Source organism: Anarhichas minor, unplaced genomic scaffold (genome assembly GCF_050575085.1).
Source record: "Anarhichas minor isolate MPS153535 unplaced genomic scaffold, ASM5057508v1 ptg000014l, whole genome shotgun sequence".
NCBI lineage: Eukaryota > Metazoa > Chordata > Actinopteri > Perciformes > Anarhichadidae > Anarhichas > Anarhichas minor.
In genome coordinates this window covers 8,987,764-9,011,766 of record NW_027466460.1, presented here as the reverse complement: position 1 = coordinate 9,011,766, position 24,003 = coordinate 8,987,764, and the positions used below count along the sequence as shown (strand labels likewise).

Sequence of the window (24,003 nt, the reverse complement as noted above, 5' to 3'; positions counted from 1 at the left end):
CTAAAAGTTGAAAAAATAATAATTAGGCTCTTGACTAAGATAAATACAGAAGCGCGCTGAGATTTCTGTCATAAACTCAGCATCTACCTTTTGTTTCCCAACCTCCTCCCTGTGGATCAAACACGAAGGATAGACACAATGAAACCAGTAAACATGTTGCATTATACATTTGTCAAGAACACATTTGGCTGTATGTCACAAGTACCTTGTTATTTAAGACAGTGCCAAGTGTCTGCGCGTGTGAAATCAAAGCAGACTGGTACATTGGCAGCAATAGTTGGGTGTGAAACTGTGTCAGTGAAGTAAGGGAGATCACCAGAGGCTGTTTTCTACTCACTCCACAGCTGGTTGACGAGCTCTTGCGAGGACTAATTGTGCATCAGTTGGAGGCTGCAGAAATTCTCGGTTTGTGCTTTGACTGTTCTTTGTACTGTGGGCTTCCCGCCTTCCCACCCAAGTGGCACGCACTCACACCAGACTGAGGGAACTTAAAAGTACCACAGAGAAGCCTTGGGACACAAACACACACACACACAAATCATCGATCGACCCCAAAGTCAACCCGTGACCCTGACCTCCTCTACCCCTCCAGGAACAATCGCCCGCAGGAATCCGTGGAAAGAAAAAAAAAAAATACAAGAAAGTTGGATTTGAAAAGAAGTCGGGGCGAGAGAAAGAGATAAAGACGGAGAGAAAAACATGACACCAAGTTGATTGTGTTGGAATGAATAAAAGGGGAAGGAAGGAAAACTTTGCATTTGGAACTACTGATCAAAGTAATTCCCACAGGAAAGCTCTCTTAATGAGAGCTGTACGAGAAAGGAAGGGTGGAAGACAAGGAGTGTGAAAGAGAAGAAAAGAAGGGAACGGCCCGCCATTCCTACACAGAAAATAAAGAGATGAATCATATACGGCGCCGAGTGGAAGACATGGTGTGTGTGTGTGTGTGTGTGTTGGGAGGGGGGTTGTTTGAAGGGTGTTTTCAAGATCGTTTTAACGTCTTCACTGAGGGAGCGTCAGAGGCAAGGCCAGGTTAATTAAACCCAAGGGAGTACCAACTGAGGGGGCCCACATTTGAATATGTCATAGAAATAGCACGAGTGTGTCAGCCGAGGCCGGGGCTCGGCGAGCAAACATGTTGACTATGCATTACACGCTAAAAGGAAGAGAGAGAATTAGAGAGAGTCAGACAGCAAAGGGCGGGGGGCTCCGACATAATTTGCGTGGCACCGATGCTTTGCTCTTTTATACCCACTGCGCCACCGGATTTCTGAGTTATTAATGTTTGTCATTAGCTGCATTACCCTGGAGGACAGTGACTGGGGGAAAAAAACTGCAGAAATTTATATGGGACAAATATTGACAATAGCTGGCTCCTGGGTATTGGAGAGGAAGAAAAGATGCAAACTATGTTAATGAATGGTAATTAACCACAAGGGTTTGTCTCTCCTGGATCCTAGCTAAATTGGTCCCCGAGTTGCAGCGAGAGACAGTCCCGGCCTAATCCTTTATTATAAAAAGATAAAGGAAAACGACATCATTAGCATATATTTGAGAAGGGAGGGGGGATTAAAAAGTGGAATTATTTCTTTTTAATTCCTTAACGGAGGATTCTTCACACCATTGTTAATTATACATAACAAAAAGAAAGGGGGAATGTGATGAAGAGGAAAACAAAAGCTAGGAGAGGTATAGAAGGAGTAAAAAAAAAAAAAAAAGCATGACTCGAAGGGAGGTGTGTGTGGTCTCTTGTGTAGGATGCCAACTCAAGGACAGAGGAGACCAGGATTATAGTTTAATATTCAAAATGAATAATACGAGCGGGAGGAAAAGGGAACCAGATAAAAGGGGGTTGGAGGTAGTTATGTCAAGGATGTAACCACTCCTCTAAAACACCCCTGTACTGTGTGTGTGTGTGCTCATGTGGACCCTTGTTAATGATGTCAACAGCAGGGGTCACATGTTACAGACAGGAACCATGCCAACAGTCAGCTGTCAATCATGAGAGAGGTGTGAGAACCCTGCTGTCCACCAGAGCACCCTCAGTTACCATCGCACACTGACTGACAGTCCTTTGAACTGCTGGGAAAATAAAAGACACCATTTAGAAATACGACCATGAAATTCAATAATGCAGTCTTTGAAGGCAAAAAGAAGAGAAATGGGTTTTTATTTTGAAATTAAGAATAGCTTTACAGCAGAAATCATTGATATTTAACATAATTAACTACGAAATTATCAACAAATAATCCACCAACAGATCATTTCCTTCAGTGCATTTGCTGAATAGAATTCAGGGGGCTTCAATCATTGCACATGTTCTCTGAGAGCAGTGTGGTATCGGGTCTGATGAATGGATCCAACCTTACAGTGAATATTCTGCTCTGTGCTGCACTCTTGACTTTCTCAAAGTGTTGACTTGGCATTGCTAGGTCAAGTCCCTGCACCCTAAGGTCCTTCAGGTGCCAAATAAATTAGGTGGAGAGGAAAAAGAGGGCAAAAAAAATGATCTAACTTAAACATTAACGTAAGCATTTGCCTTATCACCCCAGGTTGAGAGTGGCTGCGCTGTAAATTAGCTTGGCGCTAAAGGGGCCCTGTCTGATAGACAGTGCACTGAGCGCTAACACAGATGTCGAGGGCTCATTTACAAAAGCCAGGCTGCTGAGTTGAGCCAGTGGACCAGAGTGAGTCGACAGCGCTTTTCTTACAAATATTGGTTCTGCTACCCCGGCTCAGCTTGGCTCAGCCCAGCTCCCACTGAGTAAGAACCGGGGAGGGAGAGAAGAAGGGAGGGAGGAAAAAGAAGAGGATGACAGTTTTCCCAGCCTCAGCCCAGGGAGTCAGGCTTTTTCGCTGACTGGTGTTACGAGCGTGGCCAGCTCTTCTGTCAGCACTTTCCTCTCCTTCATCTTCACGCGCACAGCCTCCATTAGCTGGCCGGCAGAGGGGATCTGCAGGGGAGGGAAAGGATAGAAAAAAAGGGTGTGGGGGCGGTGGTGGTGGTAGGGGTTAGAGAAAATGGGGAAAACACACAAATGCACCACTATTAAAAAAAAATAAAATAAAAAAAAAAGAGCCAGATTTTTGACACCTGGCAGCTTTTCAGAGAGCCTTTGTGCTGTTTTGTGAAACAACAGAAGCTCAGATGGGGCCTGAGGACTTGTGAAACTTTTGAGGGACCGTCCATGTAGAGTGTTTTGACAAAGCAATTCACAAAACAGGCTACACAGCAGAAGCTTCAACACCTAATCCCACACTTTACTTGTTTTCTAAGATTCCATCCTCAATCAGTGGTACAGTAATGTACGATTCTTAAGTATTAAAGCATGGGTTCACATTTTTTCAAGTCTGTCTTAAAGCAACACTCGCTTGCTCATATGTACATCTAAACAGTTGTTGTTTGACAAAATCCAGAGTTGTAGTTCTGTGCAAAAATGCATTCCAAAGTGTTGTAAATAGTAATGTTTTAGGGAAGACGCATATGTTTGGATGTACTTAGCATACGTATGGATAAATGAGACTTGGATTATACTGCACGAGTTGTGTGAGAGCTTGTATACGGATGTTTTGACATAGTTTTGCTGTTGTTAAAAGGTGGCTCCCATTTATTTCAGTTCATCGAGACTTTTCTCGTTTTGATTCTTCGTTCACCGCGGAGACCTGCGAGAAAAATAGATATTTAAAATAAATGGCCAGTTTGAGGTTGAAGTATTCGTTTAAGGAAGAAACAATAGGGGACATTTTGTACAACAATGGCTATAACGTTGGATCCTCACTCGATTTAACAAACCTCATACGAGCGTCAGCTACATGTGAGAATTGATTTTGCATTGAAAAAGGTCTGTGGGTTTTGTCCCTCATCTTACATTGTAATGGTGTCGGAAGAGGATCTCTTCTTGACCAATATGGTCAGATTACGGCGTCCAAAACATCTTTCAATGTACATGCGGGCGTGTGAGTAGTGTTTTGTGACAGACTTGAAAAATTATAAACTATCCTTTAAGCAAAAGGAAAATGGCAAACATTCCCCCTTTTTTTGGTGGGCTGACGACACACTCCTCTCTCTCTCTCTCTCTCTCTCTCTCTCCCCAGAGGGATAAGTTAATCAAGGCATGATTAAAACATCAAGATCATCACCGGGGACATTTACAGCATTGTTGTGTTGTTATCGGACTGTGTTTATGCTGCGAATGTGAGAGGATGGGAACTGACTACATGTGTTTGGCTGGCTGCTCCTCTGAGTTCTGGCTAATTCAGTTTTTCCTCTGAATCAACACAAGGATTTTATGGTCATTAGGGCACCTGATCAAAGGCAGGCATTCATACTGTATCACACATAAATATTCACTTCAACTTATGAGCAGCCTTTTACAAGCGCCCTTTTCATGCAAGGGAGACAAATTCATTCCCTAAGCAATTTTCTAAGTCACATGGCGTGAGATGAGATGTGGACTGGCCAAGCTGAAAAATAGTGACTTCCATATCATAAAATCTTGAACTTTTTATCTCTAAAAAGAGAATGTGAAAACATAAGCTTATTGAACCATACACAGAGAGAGCAGGCGGACACAAGTCTGAATTGCTGGAACAAACTTCACTGAATAACATCTGCATCTGGGAATACAAGGTATTGTTGCTTTGAAGTGATTAACACACACGCATATTGGAATTAGGTCTGCAGCTGACATGTTTTAAGGACATTTGAAACTATCGTCTTATCAATTTCCAACGCGTCTGGAGAGTAAGAACTTCAGAAACTAAAACACACGCAGTCCCCATGCCCCTTGACACATCTCTCCTCTTCATTAAAGGTAACAGGAGCAGGGAACACGAGGTCCTGTGTGCACACACACACACACACACACACACGTGTGCAGTGGGGAGTCAGTTCCAACAGCACTGGATGCATCAAACACACAGCGCTATTCCTCAGGGAACCACTACGCTGAAGTAACTGCTGAGACATCTCCCTCTGCCTCTGTCCTTCAGGGAGAATTCACTCTCCCTGTCTCATGCACACATTCACATCGACACACACACACATATGTGCACACTTTTCTAATCAGCTAATTGCACTTAGAGCCACTAACTATGCAAACAAACTAACTAAAATAGAGACACAGCCGCACCACAAGGCTCTATGGGACAGCAAAGAGGGAGACTGGATCATTAAAAGTACTGATATGGGAATATGGGTAAACAAGACTAACAGGTAAACATGATCTAGATAAACCAAATGGAGTGAAATTTAAGTCTGAAACAGATTAAACCCCATCTACTTTTAATCCCCTCATTCATATAAACTGGGCAAGTTTTTATGTCAGTCAGAGACGATGAAGACACAAGGGAAAGAGAGAGAGCCGGGGATGTTGCAGTTACCCACATATAGATGCGACGGCATCCACATCTTTATAAACCTTCATTAAAGTTGATCAAAGTACACTGAGAGAACTCTTCTTCTGTCTCTTGGTTGATAAACTATTCTGTTGGGTTTGAAAAATACCTCTCGTTCAGATTCGTCTCCCTGTTGGTGTGTGACTTACGTCAGCAGATTTTGGCACAAGCGCTCACACACACACACACACACACACACACACACACACACACACACACACACACACACACACACACACACACACACACACACACGGGCTCACACACACACGGGCTCACGGACAGGACAAGCGGGAGGACCATCCTTTAAATCCATCTAACAGCCACATTTGCTGGGGACCGGTACCCTGCAGGATGGTTGGGGGTAAGCCGTGATGCAGCTGCTCCACTGGATCCCCTGGGCTGCTTAAGGCAGTGTTAGGAACTGGCGCTAATGTTATGCTACAGTTGATTTAGCTGGGCCCCTGTCCCCTTTGGCGGAGCTAGCCAACACCAGCGCTAAGCAACGCAGCCGCTGCTTTGCAAGAGGCCCTGTCCCCTATGGCAACACTAAAAAAAAAAGCTACTGTAGCATTAAGCCATGCTAACTCACATCATTACTATTCAACAGGCCCTGCAGAGCAGACCTTTTGTCTAGGTGTGATTCCATGAACATGTTTCAGAAGTGAACTGACATTTAAAGCCACTGACACTGACAAGTGTGTGTGTGTGTGTGTGTGTATGAAGACAAGAACAAGAGCTGCAAGCAAAAGGTGTTTTTAGGAGCCAATTAAATGACATTGCTATTCTATAGCCTGGGGCACACCTCAAGGCAAGGAGCAGCTCAAAGTTGCAGCACTCCAGTGACCATTGTCTGGTAGCGGCATTACACACGTCAACTTTTTCTTCTTCTTAAAAGATCGATCATCCCAGCTCTTTTGTCTTCTCCCCCAGAACGGGTTAGCGCAATTACTTCCAAGGGCCCAATTTGTGAGTAGATGTTGAAAGATTGTGTCAGGCTGCTGGATATCTAAATGAGTCCAAATGTAGGAGGGGGGGGGGGGGGGGGGGGGGGGTAACGATGTAAGGGGGTACTGCATTCATACTTCTGCATGCGATCAGCATGTGACTACCAAGTGGTCTTTCTCAGCTCTTCACTAGTTTGCCACCGTATCAATAGAAATGTGACAGCCGTGTATAATAAGGCAGAAATAAGTGACGTCTGGCTCCTTCAAATGTCCTAAAGGAGTGACCTGTAGGGAGCGCATATACCTGACAGTGTATATTTTACTGTAACACACTGTACATTTGATAATAACCATAAAAACTTAGGTTTAGGATTTAACTGGTGTGACAGGAGCATTATCACAGTGGTGATGGATTCTTGGTATAAATCTTTGTCCCTGGCTGGTGAGCCGTCTCCAATCTAGGCCACTACTCAAGGTAAGGGAGTAGTTACAGTAGTTTTATTCCAGTGAAAAAAAAAAAAAACAGCTCTTTGATCTTTGATCTTCTCACTTTTGTTTGAAAATCAAATTTATCAAACGGGGGAATAACAACAACAACAGCATGATAAATAGATTAAAAAAAAAAAAAAGCCCAAGCACAAAGGCACCGTACTGAAAAGTCTTGCATTTGATTATCTCTGATAATGAATATGTCACATTTGCAAAAAGGGGCTCAGGTAAGGAAACCACTAAAGCACCGGCAAGCCTATTCTCTCCCTCTCCTTCGTAATTACCTACCCCTGCAGCGGAGCAGATCCCACTCTTTTCTCCCCTTAAGGTCACTAGAGACTGATATGAAAGGGAATTGGACACTTGGGGCCACAAATACCGTAATTAAAAAAATCTCTCCTTTTCTTGATACGTTGTTTGGAAACATCATTTCAGTGTGCAACATGCATTTGTTAGGGATCTGACCTAAATACACCCAAGATTAAACACAGGAAAGCACCGGGTCTTTGTTTCAGGTTCCTACTCATTAGGTGTGAAAATGAGATGATTCCGGCACGATTGGGGTGTAAATATAGAAAGGTGATATCCATACGAAACACAAGCAATCTTTAGGTGGATTCAGCAATCAAGAACACACCCGTGATTAACAGTATGGCTCATTGGCCGAGGTAATGTACTGGGGAAGCAGTTACAATCAACAAAAGTGGCTGTGCCTGCAGCAAACTGTCACATATAAAACAAGAAGGTGCTAAGAATTGTTGTTTGCTCACTGACATAAGGGAATTTAACACATCTAGTCATCTATTCAATGAGGAAATGTCGACTTTCATCATTAACTCTCTTCCTGTAGTAACATAAAGAGTGAAAGTCCACTACGCTCCGAAGGACGACCCCTCGGGTACAATCAGACCAGCAGTAACCTTAAAGCTCCGAAATAGCATCATGACTCAAGAATAACAGAGATTATTCACCCGGCCTATTTTAATTCATCTCCTGAAATGTGCTATTTGATATTTTCTAGCTTGCCTGGTTAAGTAATCGCCCCAAACAGATTAATAGCTAAGAAGCAGCGGCAGAAGGCTGCTTCTGCTGTTTCTATTTCTGTGAAATGCATAGTTGAACTTAACGAGTCACAGTGTGCTCTGGTATTAGCAAAGTCCCCTCCAGGGATCCCTCCCCCCTTAATCCCCGCCACTGTTCCAGTGACATATTTACAGTACAAAGGCTCGTCGCGAGTCCCCTACACACACATACAAACACACTCACAGAGACAGAAAAAGGCTGGCTGATTTAATTAGCTCAGTCATTAAATAAGGCTTAATTAGAGTCACTTTCCTTCAGAGAGAAGTGGGGGACTCAGAGCTGGTCCTTGTCATTACAGAGGCATAATGAGCCACACAACACAACGCACTACCCATCACCCTCACAGCATCGCAACAATAGAAAACTTTCCCACTGCATTAGCACCGTAAGGCATGGAGCCTTTGAAATATTTAATGCTGAGGTTTAATGATGTAATACCCGAGGGAACCACCCCAATGATGAGAGGCTCTGACAAGAGGTGACATGAATAAAGTCTGTTATTTGAATTTAGATAAATGATGCCATTAACAGCACAGCAATAAGCAGCAGCAACCCCTCCCCAAAGTTCAATAAGGTTTTTGAAATTACAGGAAAATGTTCAGCCCTGTAGTCCATCCATAAACGTCTTTGATGTTTTATAACAAGTCCAGTCCAGATGGGTCTGGCCTGTCTCTACTACTGTCTTAATGTAATGTTCACCTGCTTGTTATAGTTCGGAGGCTGATAAGAAGTGATGCTTGTACGTCTCCCTCGGGTGTGATTGTGAAGTAAATATTAGCAGGCCCTCAGCGCCACCCCAAACCACTGTCCTCTCATAAAGAAAGCAACAGAGTCAATGACTTTTTAAATGTTATTATGCTGTCATGAGGCTTGAGATGGGTACGTGTGTGTGTACAAAATGAGTCTGAAAAATGATCTGGAGGGAACGTGTGTGTGTGTGTGTTTGCATGCATGTGCACACGCTTGCATGCACATGCTCCTCCTGTTCATTATTGGCCAGCAGCAGAAGCCAGTCATTTCCCTGTCTTCATAAAGACTTGGCCCATTAAATTCTACCTCCAGTCAATAATTAGGACTCCACAAATAAACCAAAGGCAATTAAATCAATGCTTCCCCGGGCCGGTGCCTGGACCCCATGGCCCACATGGACACTCCATCTTCTCTGCTGGCCTTATTCATGGTGGGTTGCGGTGGAGCCATACAGTACACCCCCTGGCCTGCTCATGATTATTAGATAGCGCCGTCCCTCGATCCTGACTATGGAGCGCCGCTTATGGTGGCTCTCCACTGAGAGGCGTAGGTTTTGATTTCATTAACTCACCAGAAGAGGTGAGAGACGAGGAAATGAATGCAATGTTTCATTTGCCACTGCTTCAGCATGAAGGGAGCAGTAATTCAAAGCACACACGCACACACACACACACACACACACACACAGTTTGCCAATGTGTTGTGGATGTCTCTCTTTCTTGTTACGATGACATGTGGCAGTGCACAACAGCGATGGCGAGCAACAGCCCACACACAGAGACACACATACATACCACTCTTCAGCTCGTTCAAATCTGAACACACACACACACACACACACACACACACACACACACACACACACACGCACGCAGAGTGAGTGATGGGTTTGCTATTGACAGGGCCACTGAGATAATAAAGTGCTGTCCCACTGGCAGCTCCATTAGGCACTGACAGTGAGAAGATGAGGCTGTCGTGAGAGCGCACATGCACACACGAATACGTACACATTGTCAGACATACACGCCGATGGACACATCCTCATCCTCCTTCAGTGACAGCCAGCCAGTTAAGGACATGGATCTCTCTCTCTCTCATCTTTGCTTTCACTGGGTCTATTTCTGTCTCTGTGTCTTTTTAACCGAAGAAGTGTGTGTGTGTGTGTGTGTGAGTGCAGCTCGGGGGTGAGATCATATCACTATTAGGGGAGTGTGTTATTAGTGTCACAGGAAGGGTGACAGGCCAGGCCATTCCACTTCACAGATGTTCTGCTTGGTGAGCCTTTCATAGGCTATGACAGAGAGTAGAGAGGCAAACGTGGGTACAGTATGAGAGTTCTTGAAGTATATTCCCTCACTACGAAAACGCTCGCTTCTCAGCATCAGCGGACATGTGTAGTTCAGGCACGTTATCGTAGGGGTCTTCAAAGCTTCAAATTAGGAGATCTACCTTAGTCAACCCACAGACAGGCACTAAGAGCGTCTTCATAGAGCCCTTCGCCCGGTCTCTTAGTATGTGAGATATCACACCAGCCTGTCAGAAAAAAGACGGAAAAAAACGAGAGACACATGCAGATACAGAGTCTGTTGTCCCTCTTGACACGACGGCATGCTTTTAAAAACCAGAAGAGATAGAGAGAAGATGAAAAATGTAAAATAAATAAATGAACAAAAAAACAGAACAAGATGGACTTGAAAGGGGATAGAAAAAGTCTGTTGCAGGGGGGGGGGGATGACTGCGGTGGTCCCAGCGGTCCCCACAGAGACCTAGGGGCGAGTCTCAGCCTTGTCATACTCCACTCTTCTCCTCCACATCAGCTCCTCCACTCCCTCCCCCTTCCACCACCCCTGTTCTGCCCACGGAAAACGTCGATAGCAGGCTGCTGGTGCCGAGGTCTCTGGTGGACACTAGCTCATTCTCCCGGCATCGACAGGCCCGCCAAATCAATATTTAGTTCCCCACTAACAAGCTGCCTCGGGGTCTGAGCCAGAGAGAGAGAGAGAGAGCGAGGGAGAGAGCGAGAGAGAGAGAGCGAGAGAGAGAGAGCGAGAGCAATGCAGGACAGTGGAGGATGGCAGAGAGAGAGAGAACAGGGACTGAGAGCTGTCCAGCTAGAAGGGAAAAACATGGATTCAGTAGAGTGTTGTGTGTGTGTGTGTGTGTGTGTGTTAGTGTGGGAGGGGGAGAGGAAGGTGGGAAGGTCAGGAGAAGATCTGGGGAACAAGAGAACAGTGTCTGGTGTGTGTCGTGGTGCGGAGGCGACGCATGAGTGCCTTCGGCAGTCGCTGACAAGAACACAGACAAGACACACATACACACAGTCGACACTCTCAATCATACACATATCACAGCGAGCAGACGTTGACAGCACTCGAGTAAAGCTCCAGCAGAGCACTCACAGATGAGTGGCTGTGCACACAAAGACACACGCACACACACGCACACACACACACACACACGAAGACACAACGAGAGGATGTAGTTGCTGTTCTTTGTTTTATCTTTTGCAACATTGCCTTTTTTTTGGTCAGAGCCTGGAGCAGGACACATTGGTGTGGGAATGAAACATTTATTATCCATTTACTGTTTTGGGGTGAAACTGGTGCCCAAAATGTTTTAAACTGAAGACCGACAAAGCAACACATCTGCAATGTTGGGCTAAAATAACATCCAAAAAAGTATGGAAATGCTTCATTCAATCCTTAATTGGAAATTAAACTTAAAATTAATTATTTTTAAACTAAATCATCAAACAAAAAAAGTCGATGTATCACAAAATATCTCATTTTAGAGTATTGATCTGTAAAACATAAAACTTGACCATGGTAACAATAACTACTTCTAAAGGAGCTGTATTTAAAATGAACATAATATAGCAGCAAACATCTATTAGCTATGCATAGATAGAGAGGAGTTATGTCTACCTGAGCAGAGAATGAAGTTGCTCTCCCTCTGTGTGTGTGCTGTTATCCAAGCGTCTCTTTGCTTTGTTATGCGCATGCTTTCAGTGCATGTTAGTACACGTGAGCGGGCCCCACTGGTTAGCTCACGGCTGCCGATCTGCACTGCTCTTAACCAGTTACAGCTGATAATGCCGCCCTGACCCACAGCGTCATCTCGGAAGTGTAGCCCTTAGCCTTTAGGATAGCTAACACTGCTAGCTCTGTCAGCTGTAGTTTGCGCTGTTAGCACTGTTAGCTATGACTCCGCCGGCTTGCCGTTGACATGTTGAGAGCCATAGAGAGGCAATCGAAAAGCTCCCAATCTCGGATCTTACATCTTTTAAAAACATACTTTATAGTTTATTAAGATATACATCTTAACATCTGACTATTTGTAAAACAATCAAGAAAAACTACCAACGAAAAAATAATAATAGAAAATAATTTATAAATTTAACAAATAATTAATTTGCCCTTCGACCATTTTAACTGTCACTGATACTGAATGAGTAAAAGAGAAAATCATGAAATAGTGGTGGAGTGATAAGCTAACTATTGTCCTTTTTACTTATATAAAGCAAATACGATTATATTATAGTTTCTTTGCACATTTTTGAGAATTTGTTGATTTTGATACTTTTTCTGCTTCATTTCAATTCATTCTTGTAACTTTTTGCCAGTTTTATGTTACCCTTTGACACAATAGTTGTACAAATCTACACCTCGACAAAGAGCTTTGCTAATTTGTGTATCCGCCCCTTGATTCGGATCTGCTCTATTTAATGGGTTCTTCCATGGGCCATGCTACACCCTTTTACCAAGTTTCATGAAAATCAAGTTAGTAGTTGTCCCGTAATCTTGCAAACAAATAAACTGAACCGAAAAATAATGAAGGGAGGCAGCTAATATCTAGTGTGTGTGCAGGAATGAGTAACTTGTGTGATCCTGACCTTCTGCTGGAGGATGTGGTTGAGGTGGTCCAGCCACTCCTGGTCTCTTGAACTCTCTGAACGGGGCTCTGCTGCCTGCAAACACAACACCAAATAAAAACCATTCAGTGACAGGATGGAGACTGAAAAATGCACGTAAAATCATGCCAACTTTGAGGGAGAATACCTGCAATAAATCCTAGAGCTTTGTACATGGATCAAATGTAATATTTCAAGTGAGTCAGACAAGAGTCACTTGACGTTTCTAGAGAGAACCTGCTGCTGTATCTTTAGATAGGCCTCCGTGAGTCTCCTGCTTAAGAGCAAAATTGTAGCATCACACCAGCAAGGACCTTGAAGAAGCTCTCTGGGGACTCAGTGGCAAGGTACGCCGGAATACGTTTGCATGCTACTCATGTATAAAGACCTAACAGAGTGGTAGCCTTGTTACTGCTAATGAACAGAAAGAAGAGCGACGGCCTGGCCATGTACACCTCAGCACTAATGCGTTACCTCTTCACTTCAAACCGCAGGTGTAGCTGCTGGAAATGATGTGACGAGCCTTGTACTGCCTCACAGGGAAGCGGGGAGGGCAGGAGGGGGGGGGAGTGTGTGTGTGGCAGAATCTGAAAGTCCCTGCTCTTGCAGACTGCCTGACCTAACAGGCAGGTCCTGTGAAGTCTGGGACGGCAAGGGCTGTCCAATGCCAAAAGTCCACAAAGGGGGCTCATGCAGATTTATGTGAACTTTGATCGGGTGCTGGCCTCACCAGAGTGCGCTCTGAATATCACCCACTATTCACAGCAATAGTAATGCGAGTCAGACAGGCAAATGTTGACTCTCATCTAACAAACAATTTTATTTTTAGGACCTTTCAGCTGAGAAAATGACTAGCAATGTTAATGCTGAGCTTTTCAAAGTCATGGGAAGTGCTACAGCGCCTATTAATTATTATATTATCTCTGTTATTTCATCTAAAGCAACTCATGACACAAATGTCTCCAATGTGAAGAAAACTCAGCCCCATAAAAAGGAAATATAAAATCCATCTTCCTATCTATTTTCACTATCTTGTGTATGTGACGCTCATCTGTCTTGTTTTTACTGTACAAACACAATAAAGTTGTTTTTTTAAACTTTTATACCACATAAAGCAATGTACCCTTTCTCATGAACAAAACTCAAAACAATGCACAAAGATACGCAGTGGCCAGGCTGGAACTGTTAGGATGTGGGCATTGGTTTTATCCATGGCAATTAGTGAGGTCTGGAGGGTTGACATTTGGATTAAGGATGTCTTTCTCCCTGGTGTCCCCCAGCTTCCTGGTACCCTCTATTGTGTTATCCTTGGTAGCAGCAGTTGGTCTAGGCTCATTTCAGTGGATGCCTAATTGTGCCTGGTGCTCTGAGTAACTGAGAAAGTAGGTAGTGATCGGGGGGTGGGGGAGTGTGTGGTTATGATAGCGAGAGAGAAAAAGAGGGTGAGAGAGGGCGCCCTTCTTGCGACTACCGCCTTCAAGCCTCCCGCAGGGATGAACGCAGTGTGTGAAACAGTGCATGTGCTTGAGAGTGAGTGTGCTAGCCCACCCTTGGTAGATATATAACAAAGCACTGACCCTCCATCAAACATTAGGTGCAAAACAAACTGGCCTGGCAATTACAGCCTTATTACATCTGGATCATTAACTCCACAACAAGTTGCCAGGGGAGCCTGGAGCTGCTCGGCCCTCTCTGGTCCTCTGTTACACGCTATGGAATGGACAGAGGCAAATAACAGTGTGCAGCGCAATACATGTGTGTAAGCACGTGTGGAGCGCTTATGTTCGAGCACACTTAAGATGCCTTCTTTGCATCTGTATACACACACATCACATTGATTTTGTGGGTTTGCATATGTGCGTAAGGGAGCAGCTGTACGTTTCTGTATGACTCTTAAAAAAGCTTTGAAAATCAATTATTAAATTAAAAAATACAAATTCCACATTCCCATGAAATAGCTGAAAACACTTTCAGTGTTATGATGTCTATAAATACAGAACCAGCTACACAAATAGCCCCGACACAACTGCATTTCAACACCTCAGGGACAAATCGACAAATCAAGGACAGAAAATATAGTTTGCAGCATTTGGAAAAGATGACGGTCATAACACGAAAGTTCTCCAAAAGTATAACCACAACAAGGAATAATTCCTAAAGGAACATTTTGATATGCATTATATTCAAAAATACATTGATTTCAAAACCAAGCACCAGTGCACTTCAATGTTAAAAAACTTCTGCTAACATTGTTGGCAAGCCAAATCTGCAGAATTAAATAAAAATAGCTGTGTTGGCAATGGAGTGTTCTCATTTAAAAGTAAAAATGAAGACTGAAACCAAACCCCATTAAGCCCTGGGTTGTAATTCAGCACACTGGTAGCACAAAACCAAGTGAATAAATGAATACACTTGGTATGTGTGGGACTTGTTGAAGACTGCTGGGAAATCCTGATAACCTCATGTCTCGTGACGTCCTCAAGTCCAAAAGAAATACGTACAATCTACAAGGCTTGTGCAAAAGCTCCTCGCATTTCTTTGACTGAGGGGGGAAGATATCACAGTTCTGAAACAAGTTCATGAAACTTCAACTCAGTGCCAAACTTTCAAATTGTGAAGAGTTTGTCGACCATATTTCATGTTTTAAACACTCACAAGTAGAGAAGCATCGTGTGCACAGCTTAAGCTTAGTTAAGTTCAGACTGGTTTAAGTACGGTGCACTGAATCTCTATAGACACACACTTCCATACAGATATGTTTAATGTGTCCAGAGAGTTTCAATTAGTGCACATAGGAAATAACCAACATTTCTCAATGACACTCACCTTAACACACATCTGTACAGACACATACCACTTTTCTCATGATCTATTACCAACATTCAAAGTCCCACTCAGTCACACGCCTAAACTATTAACCTCACTGTGACGAAAAAACGTACAATTCTCTGGTGGCTGTGTGCCTTCTGTGATTTATGAATTAGGGATGCACCGATCTGACTTTCTCAGTCCCGATAGCGATACCTGGGCTCTGGGGATTGCCTGATACTGAGTACCGATCCGATAGCAGTATTTAATTGATAAACTGTAAGCCTCACAGTGACTGGGATCATTTTTCATCACGTTTTACTTAAACATCACTTTCTGAACTCTGTCAAACACAATATAACAAAAGAATACATAGATATAAATGTATGGAATTGTTATTTATTAAAATAACAGTATCTGATACCAGACCGCACCATTGTCATGATACTCAAGACACGATATCAGTATTGCTATCGATGCATCTCTATTATGAATGTTCAATTAACAGAACAGGAAGAACACATCCTTCATGTTAGGGCACCAAGCAGCACGCCATTAACCACCATTACTGCGAGAGAGAAAACAAGTGGTGTAGGGAGTGTTTTCACACGCAGATGTTTCAGCTCCGATGAGGGGGACTTTTTGTCAGTTGAGAAACTGTTCCCTGTCATCTCCTGGGTGGAGCTGGGCTGCAAAGGGCTAAAATTGGTTTCAAGTGTGAGTAAGTGCCTGGAGCGCCCTCTCTCATCTTGTGATGGATGGGAGGAAGTCCCCGGGGGTGGGTGGTTGATTGTAACATGGTACTGCTAATTGATGACAAAGCTGGGTTTGATCTATGGTAGAGTTGGGAAAAAAAAAGTGTGAAACTCTTGACTTTTGCAAGCAGCCGACCGTCAATAGCAAGGATTTTCAGTTCAATGAAAAGAGTTGTACTTACTCAACTTGTGCTGTATTAAATCTTACATCAAGTTGATAGGTGCTGCAGGTGTTGAGAGGTCGGGAGCAAGAACACCAGCTATAAACACGAAGCCACATCCTCCTCTGTTGCACTGCAACTTACTTCCCAACTTATTAGTACATGTCTTTGGTGTGTTTGAGGCTTTGGAGCTCTGACTGAGCTGCATTATTTGACGCATCGCTGTGAGAATGCGTTGGTGTGGCCTTTACAGTGTTCGACCTTGCTAACTTTGCCGTGATCCATCTACCCGTCAATAAGAGACGGTGAGACAGAAGCAGAGACCTCAAGCATTCTGTCCATCACCGGGCCCTCGTCAAAAGATAGTTGCCCCCGGGGCCTTACAACCCTTTTGGTGGAAACCCTGCACCTGATACCAGATGATGGCCACAGTGACTGTAGCACCTCATTTAGTCTCAATTAACGAAAGAAGATACCCAAAGCTACGAGCTGATATTGATGATGCAATGTCTTTCCCAGTCTTCTGGTGCAATCACGAAGCCGAACACCGTGAAAACTTTTCGCATGTTTTACAGTACAGGAAATCTATTCTAGGTATGTTGAGTGCTCTGGGCATAATCTAGACCTGATACAGCGTTTATATGAAATGTTGACCCACTGTCCCTTGGCCTTACCTGGTCAGTGTCCATTATGTCCGCAAGATCATTCTCTGACATGTTGAGGATGGAGGCAGCGATGGACTTGGCTTTGATCATGGACTTGGCTGAGAGGCCCTTTGCTACCACAGCATTGGCCTGCCTCAACCTCCTCCTCTTCATCAACTGCTGCTTGACCTCTTGAACGTCTAAAAGTATTTCACTGGCCAGGGCCTGAAGGGGGAGGAGAAGAAGGAATAAAAAAATAAAAAAAGGAGAGAGATGATGAAATGGATATAGAAAAACAAGAGGGATAGTTCTGGCTGGTCGATGAATAAATGAAATTGATCAAGCATGCGCCAGAGAGGCCTGGTACATTATGGAGGAATATTGAGTTTGACACACTCAGATTCTCTTCAGTTTCGCCTCACGCTCCCTTGCAGGAATGTGGACCTGAGGGTTTGTTGCCCTGTCGATTGAAAGCTGAGGGAACACAGCTTTGATACCAAATGTACCCCAAGTTTTGCTAAAATCTCCAAAGACAGAGAATCATGCACCAGAGAGAGAGAGAGAGAGAGAGAGAGAGAGAGAGAGAGAGAGAGAGACAGTGCGCTACTGAAAATACAGCCATTCATTTATTTATTTGCTTTCTGAATGTCTCTCCGTACAACAGGGCAGCATAACACTGTTAATAATTAAGCTACGAGGGGCCGTTTCAAATGGTGCCCGAGTGAATGGCAAGCGAGACGAGGAAGGCCTGGGATGGCACAGTTGTCGGGCACTAAATGGGAGTTTGCTCTAAATACAGAGAGACAATTAAATGTTAAAACTGCCACTGTACACGAGAAAGTCAATAAAGTAAACTCCCCTTTGCTTCATTTTGAGCTTATTGATCGAGGCAATAATCTTCTGTATCATTCCCTTGTAAGCCTGCTGAAAAGCTGACCTTGGAATAGATGGTCAGATGAGAGAAAGAAAGCTAGAGACAGAAGAACTTGCTGTACACAAAAACAAAATAAAAAAAAAAAGAATAAAGTACAACTTACACTTGGACAGTACACAATATATAGCCGAGCAAGGAAGAAGCACAGCGTGTGCACACATACAAGAACACAAGCACAAACATACGAAAACACTCAAGTGCATTACGGTAACACGGGTAATCACACACGAACAATGTGGAATTGCAGGCAAACATCTCCACTCCTCTCTCTTAATTTCACACAGGTGGACCAGGTGCTGTTTACCAAGCAAGTGGTGGTTCTCACAGGAGAGAAGCGAATGAGTGGTTGGAGGCTCGCAGCTGGAGAGTGTGGAGTGCTGCTATTTGTCCGTTAGCAACATGAAGTGTACACAAAGCAGAGCAGAGACGTTCAGAAATTCAAAGGAGACATGTAGGAAAAACCAACAGGAAGACATTATCTAAAACCCATACAGATGAAACAAAACAATATAGGTTATGTAAATCAACTCATAGAGCTAACGCAGATTAATGTATAAACACTTTAAAACAAGAAAAGTTTAAACATTCTAATCCAGCTGCTTTTGATTTGAGCGGGTGCAGTTTCATTTTAAATCCAGTTTCATAGGCCTACTACGACTATGTCGTTGTGAAGTAATCAGAATAGCACTGATTGAACAGGACGAGCAAAAATCCTAACCACCGTCAACCTCCTAATGAAGGAAGGCAGCTCCAGCTCTTTTTGGTGATCTGAGAGCTGTGTTTACCCATAAGGAATACACTGCTCATTAACTAACAGTCGGAGATCCTATTCTTTCATTTACAGCCTAATAGATATTCACTGTCACTATTCAAGGGTTACATTCAATTGACCTAAACCCTGCATGTGGAAGAATCCAGAAAGAGATTAAGGGGTGAATTTATCACTCATTCTCAGCCCTGGGAGAGACAAAGGGTGGGAGGGGGAAATGCAAGCATTCACACACACACACGCACACGCACATGCACAGACTCACACAAGCTATTCAAATACATACATGGAAGGTGTTGTGTCCGTGTGTGCTTGCTAAGAGCTCTTAGCCTGACTAGTACACAATCACAATTGCCAGAGGAGCAATTTAGACAGGAGGAGGATTAGGGCAAAGAGATGGGGATCAAATGAGCAGCAAAAATAGATCCTCTTTAATAACTAGCTACCTCTGAACCTCTTCACACACATGAGGACACAAAGGGCCATTCGAAAACATAAAGAGCAGAGCGGGAGGAAAGAAAAATGCTTTTATTTTGTTAGATTAGGCAGTTTACTGTTGTTCGTGTATCCTACAAACTTCAGTAAGATCTTGAATTATGTAAGCGCCGCTTACAGAACAGGTATATGGAAGGTAATCACAGGTAAATGTGTTGTGACGTCATTGGTGTATGAAGGGTACTTCATATCGACATCGAATTCCAGTAATCACAAAAATACTCCCACATTCCTTTTAAAAAAAAAAAAAAAAAAAAAAAAAAAGATAATACTCGTAGGCTGCACAATCCTGTACTTTTCAGCAGGGATGACAAACCAAAATATTCTTTACAAGAGAACTACCGGAACCTTTAGTGTGTGTGTGTGTGTGTTGAGAAGTAGTCACTACATGCAGGGCCACTGTTTAGCAGTTCAATAGCAGTGCTTACAGCCTGGGGCGTGTGCAGGGGCCAAAAGGGTTTGCTGGCACACAATAAAAAAAACTAAAAAAACTCCACACACACACACACACTCACAGAAGCACATACAGGCACAAAGGACAAAAAACAAGCTCATAAAGACACACACACAGACACATCTATACACACACGGGCGCAGCCCTCCGGTCCTGATCAATACATGACAAGAGTAAATCTCCTCCGGACGTCAGGCAGTCCAATCAAAGGGCTTGGTGTTCTTATAGGGAATCACAGGAGCCAGGGGGAGGCAAACAATGATGTGAATCCTCAACAACAACACAATGGCCCCACCAGCCTTGGGTTATGGGAATGGAGGAGAGCAGTTATAAGAGCGTGAACTGTATTTCTATGCATTTTCTATACACATGTGCTTTCACATGTAATGCAGCCTCTATTTAAAGGTTATTTGTACATTTCATGCATGTGTGTCTTCTCATAAATGCGTGAGGTTATACTGTGTGAAAGAAATCAGAGGTTAGGCAAAAGGAAACTAAACAAAACACATCCTATCCACCTCCAATTACCCTTATATGTAAGGGAGCCATACAAGAACAAGGATAGTGTCAGTAGTTTCTAATATTTATGGCTCGTGAGGACTAAAGAGAATTGCTATGAAACTGTGTCCGTGATCTGCCACTTGATTTATGTGTGTGTGCAAATACACTGCCATCCCTATCTATCTCTGCCAAGCTGTTTGCTCCTTTGATAGACAGGTGTCAGCTGAACAGAGCTGATGGACGCTCTTTATCAGTCTCTGGCAGACCCACACGCAGACTGACACAGACACACAAAACACACCTCAAGGTGATGGATTAGGCCTAGACAAAGACAATAGTGCCCATTCCCGTTGGGCACACAGTATTTATCATAGTGGTGGCCTGTGTTAGAAGAAGGTGCAAATGCATAACGGCACGTACACACATTGTTACGAATCAATCCATCCATCTGCTGACATTTATGGGGGATCCGGTCCTGGTGTCTGCAGAGCAGGCTGAGCAAGGCAGTGCTGACGTCCTGCCCCCCTAGCCACATCTCCAAGTGGGATATGTAGTCTTACCAGTGCGTTATGGGTCTGTTGGACATTCCCAGAATTTGCCTGATGCCTGAATTCTCTCAACTGGTTCCTTTCAATGCGAAGCAGCAAAGGGTCTAATCTGGGTTCCTTCTGTTAATCAAACGATCTTTTTCTCTTGATCACTCCCTAGACCTCATGTGGCTTAAATGTCAATTGTCATCTAAATTGAGAGCTTCGCCTTGAGGTTAAGTTCCCTCTACACAATCCTGAGGCCATCAAACCGGACACTCTCCAGCCCTTGGAATGAAAACTCTGTCGCTGCTGTTATACAGTTATTGCAATCTCCCCGAATTCCTCAAGACGTCCCACAAGACATCCGAGGCACCGCGGTGAAAAGCCTTCTGAGAGCATAAAATACATGTAAGTTGGATTGCTACCAATCTCCATGTAAAGAGGCCCGGCCTCCTCTTCCTGAAGAAAACACACTGCGAAAGTGTTCAAGTCTTAAAGCGAGGACCGGACAGCACCGTGGTAGCAACCTGTCAATCACGAGGTAGCCTCGTCCTAAAGCATTCCCTGCTTTAGTGTCTATTTTACACTAAATGAGACCATCATTTACTAAATGAACATTATGCAGTATTGAAGACGACTTGAAGCTAACAATTAAGACCATAAACTCATGTTTAAATTGTTCACTGAGGTAATAAATCAAGGGAGAAGTGTCGTCATTTTCCCACAGACTTCTATACATTCTGACTTTTTTTTTTTTTGCAACCCACTGCCCCTTTGGTAAAGTACCTTGATGAAAGAATGAAGCTGCTCCAGCTGGGAGAAGGCTTGGCTTAGCTGTCTCTGAATCCTGTCCAAGGCACGGGAGCTCTGCTGGGTCAACCCCTCCATTTGCTCAGTGGCTGTCTGTTCCAGTGCAGCCAGAGCCTGCTCACTGGCTCCCACTCGAGCCTGCAAGGCGTGCATGCGCTGCTCCTGTAAAAGACAAATGTGCAGGCAGAACTGGTGAGCTAAAGGCAAAACAATCTTTAGAAAGTAGAGAGTCTGCATAGGTCTGTGAGACATTTGTGGCAATTGTAGAATTTGACATTTTGGCCGAGGTCTCGCCGACCTCGGCCAACCAGTGACGACGCCCCCTTCCACAGGTGTGTGGCGAGACTAAACTCATGTCTGTGCAGGAGACCAGAGAGAAAGACGGTGTGTGTTTTCAGCTGTCAGAACATTTGTTGTCTCCTGCGTTCCTGTTTGTACTTTGTGCTTTTTTTTTTTTACCGTTTTCGCTTTCAGCTGTATAGGAGTCGTGTTAAGTTGCTGCCAACCCAACACTTCCTTATTTTTTTAATGACTTTTAAATGAGGAAATAACAGGTGACTTTAATTGTATTTAATTATAGAAAATGAAATGTGTTTATCACCAAATGAGCGGAGCTTTGTTAGTGGCTATATTTCAATAGAAACAAGACTACTAATATACTGCAGAGTGGAAAAACAGGCAACAAGCTGCAAATATGACAGTCAAACTAAGCCAGCACGTGTGTGGAAAAGTGAATATAGGCTGCAGTTAAAAAAATAACATACAGGTGCCTATGAAAAGCATTTTGCACATCTAATTTTATTGTTTTACAACTTTACAACTACAAAGGACTGAAAACAGCTGCGGTGTAAAGATTCACCGAAGTTATTTCCCCCCAATCCTGAAACCTTTCCTTTATTTTGACTAATTACGTACTTATAAACTGTGATCTGCCCTGTGGGGTCAGTGGACCATAGGGGTGGGAATCTCTAGGCACCTCACAAATCGATTCAGATTCAGATTCAGATTCAGAGGGCTACGATGCGATTACAAAACGATTATCCATTCATCTTGATGCATCAGAAATAAAATTAAAATAAACACTCGGGAACAGGTGTTTACTATGCAGTTAAGTAGCTGAACTGAACTTGCCTCTCACAACTCAAACTGCTGTAGCACAAAACAGATTATTTCAAACTAAAGCTCAAATTTCTAAAACATATTTGAATGTTCCTTATGATATCATTGTAGTGAGAACTAGCCGCTTCCTACCTTTTTTTCCAGGTCCTCCTTCAGTTTTTTACAGGAGGCTTCATATTGGCTTTTCTCTGTGGTTGCAACATTCAGTCTCCTCTTCAGAGAATCAACGAGGGCCTTCCTGTTGGTGGCCTCCTCTGATAAAGTCTTCCCCTGTAGAAAGTTGGAACAAAGAGGAAACAGGAAGCTGAGCAATTGTGTGGGGGTACTGACGTCATATATAGTAATACGTTTCACTCAAATCAATGAAGTATCTATTCTATTAGTTGATTCAACAGTAACCACAATTCATTATTTTGCTTCTAAGTCATCTAGGAAACATAATATCCGGGATATGAGAAACACTGAGCACTGCAATACCTCATTCTCTTTGTCATTCTACCAACAAGCATCAAATGATTTGGATGATATGACAATGGTGTCAGCTGTATCTTGTGTACCTTCTTCTCCAGCTCCTCCACCTGTCCTCGGTAACTTTTCTCCATCTCCTGCAGGAACTTCAGTCTCGTCTTCAAGTCCTCCACCAGCTGCCTCTTCATGGTCACATCTCGCTCTGTGTGGCTCGCCCTGGGAAACACACACACACACACACACACACACACAAAAAAAAAACAACAACATCCGAATAAGGTATGAAGTATAAATCAATGTGCATTTTTCCAGATATTCACATTCATGCACAGGCACACACACTCACATAAAGCGTCTACATAGCAGAACAAACACAGACACACACCGAGACAGAAACATGCACAGACACACAAAGCTGGCAGGCACAGTGTCCCCATGCAGTGCATCAGGCATGACAGCTCATTATGACAACTAAATACACTGGCATGCTGTTTGGGTAAGTGGGGGGTGGGGGGGGGGGGGGGGGGGGTGGTGAAATAAGGTTGCATATATAATTCTAACTGGCATATATTAGAACAAGTGCTCTGGCGGGGAATGCCGCACTAAGTGTGACTGGGGAGTCCTTTTGACAAACGGCATTTTGAATCAGCAGTGACACTACTTGAAAGACTGTTAACAAGTATTTAAATGTTTATTATTTGCAGCTCAGCATTACACCAGTCGCATATAGAAACACGTCAGCAGGGGGACCTGGCTGGGGAAAGACTGATTATGTTCTAAAAAATATTGTTTGTTTGTGTGCTGTACTGTGCTGATAATACTTCCCTACAGAGAGGGCGATGTCTCTGTATTGTAAGCTATTCATGCTGTAACCGTTGCAAACAAGCACCCTGTGTCACTTCCTATTTTGATAACTTACGTATTGGCATGCTTAATATTCCAGCATCCGTGAGGCCTTGTACTAAATGGGCTCAGTATG

General features: G+C 43.6%; 1 protein-coding gene across 1 annotated transcript in view; it reads right to left on the bottom strand.

Moving 5' to 3' along the window:
* Positions 1 to 2,153: 2,153 nt before the first annotated feature.
* Positions 2,154 to 24,003, bottom strand: part of cntln (centlein, centrosomal protein) — an 82,256-nt gene continuing 60,406 nt past the window's right edge. Inside the window, exons 22-27 of the mRNA XM_076091349.1 lie at positions 23,114 to 23,240; positions 22,689 to 22,826; positions 21,414 to 21,599; positions 16,975 to 17,169; positions 12,559 to 12,633; positions 2,154 to 2,954 (exon numbers count right to left, since the gene is read on the bottom strand). Of these exons, the coding sequence (XP_075947464.1) occupies positions 2,844 to 2,954; positions 12,559 to 12,633; positions 16,975 to 17,169; positions 21,414 to 21,599; positions 22,689 to 22,826; positions 23,114 to 23,240 (832 nt within the window). The 3' untranslated portion in view covers positions 2,154 to 2,843. The remainder of the gene's footprint in view (positions 2,955 to 12,558; positions 12,634 to 16,974; positions 17,170 to 21,413; positions 21,600 to 22,688; positions 22,827 to 23,113; positions 23,241 to 24,003) is intronic.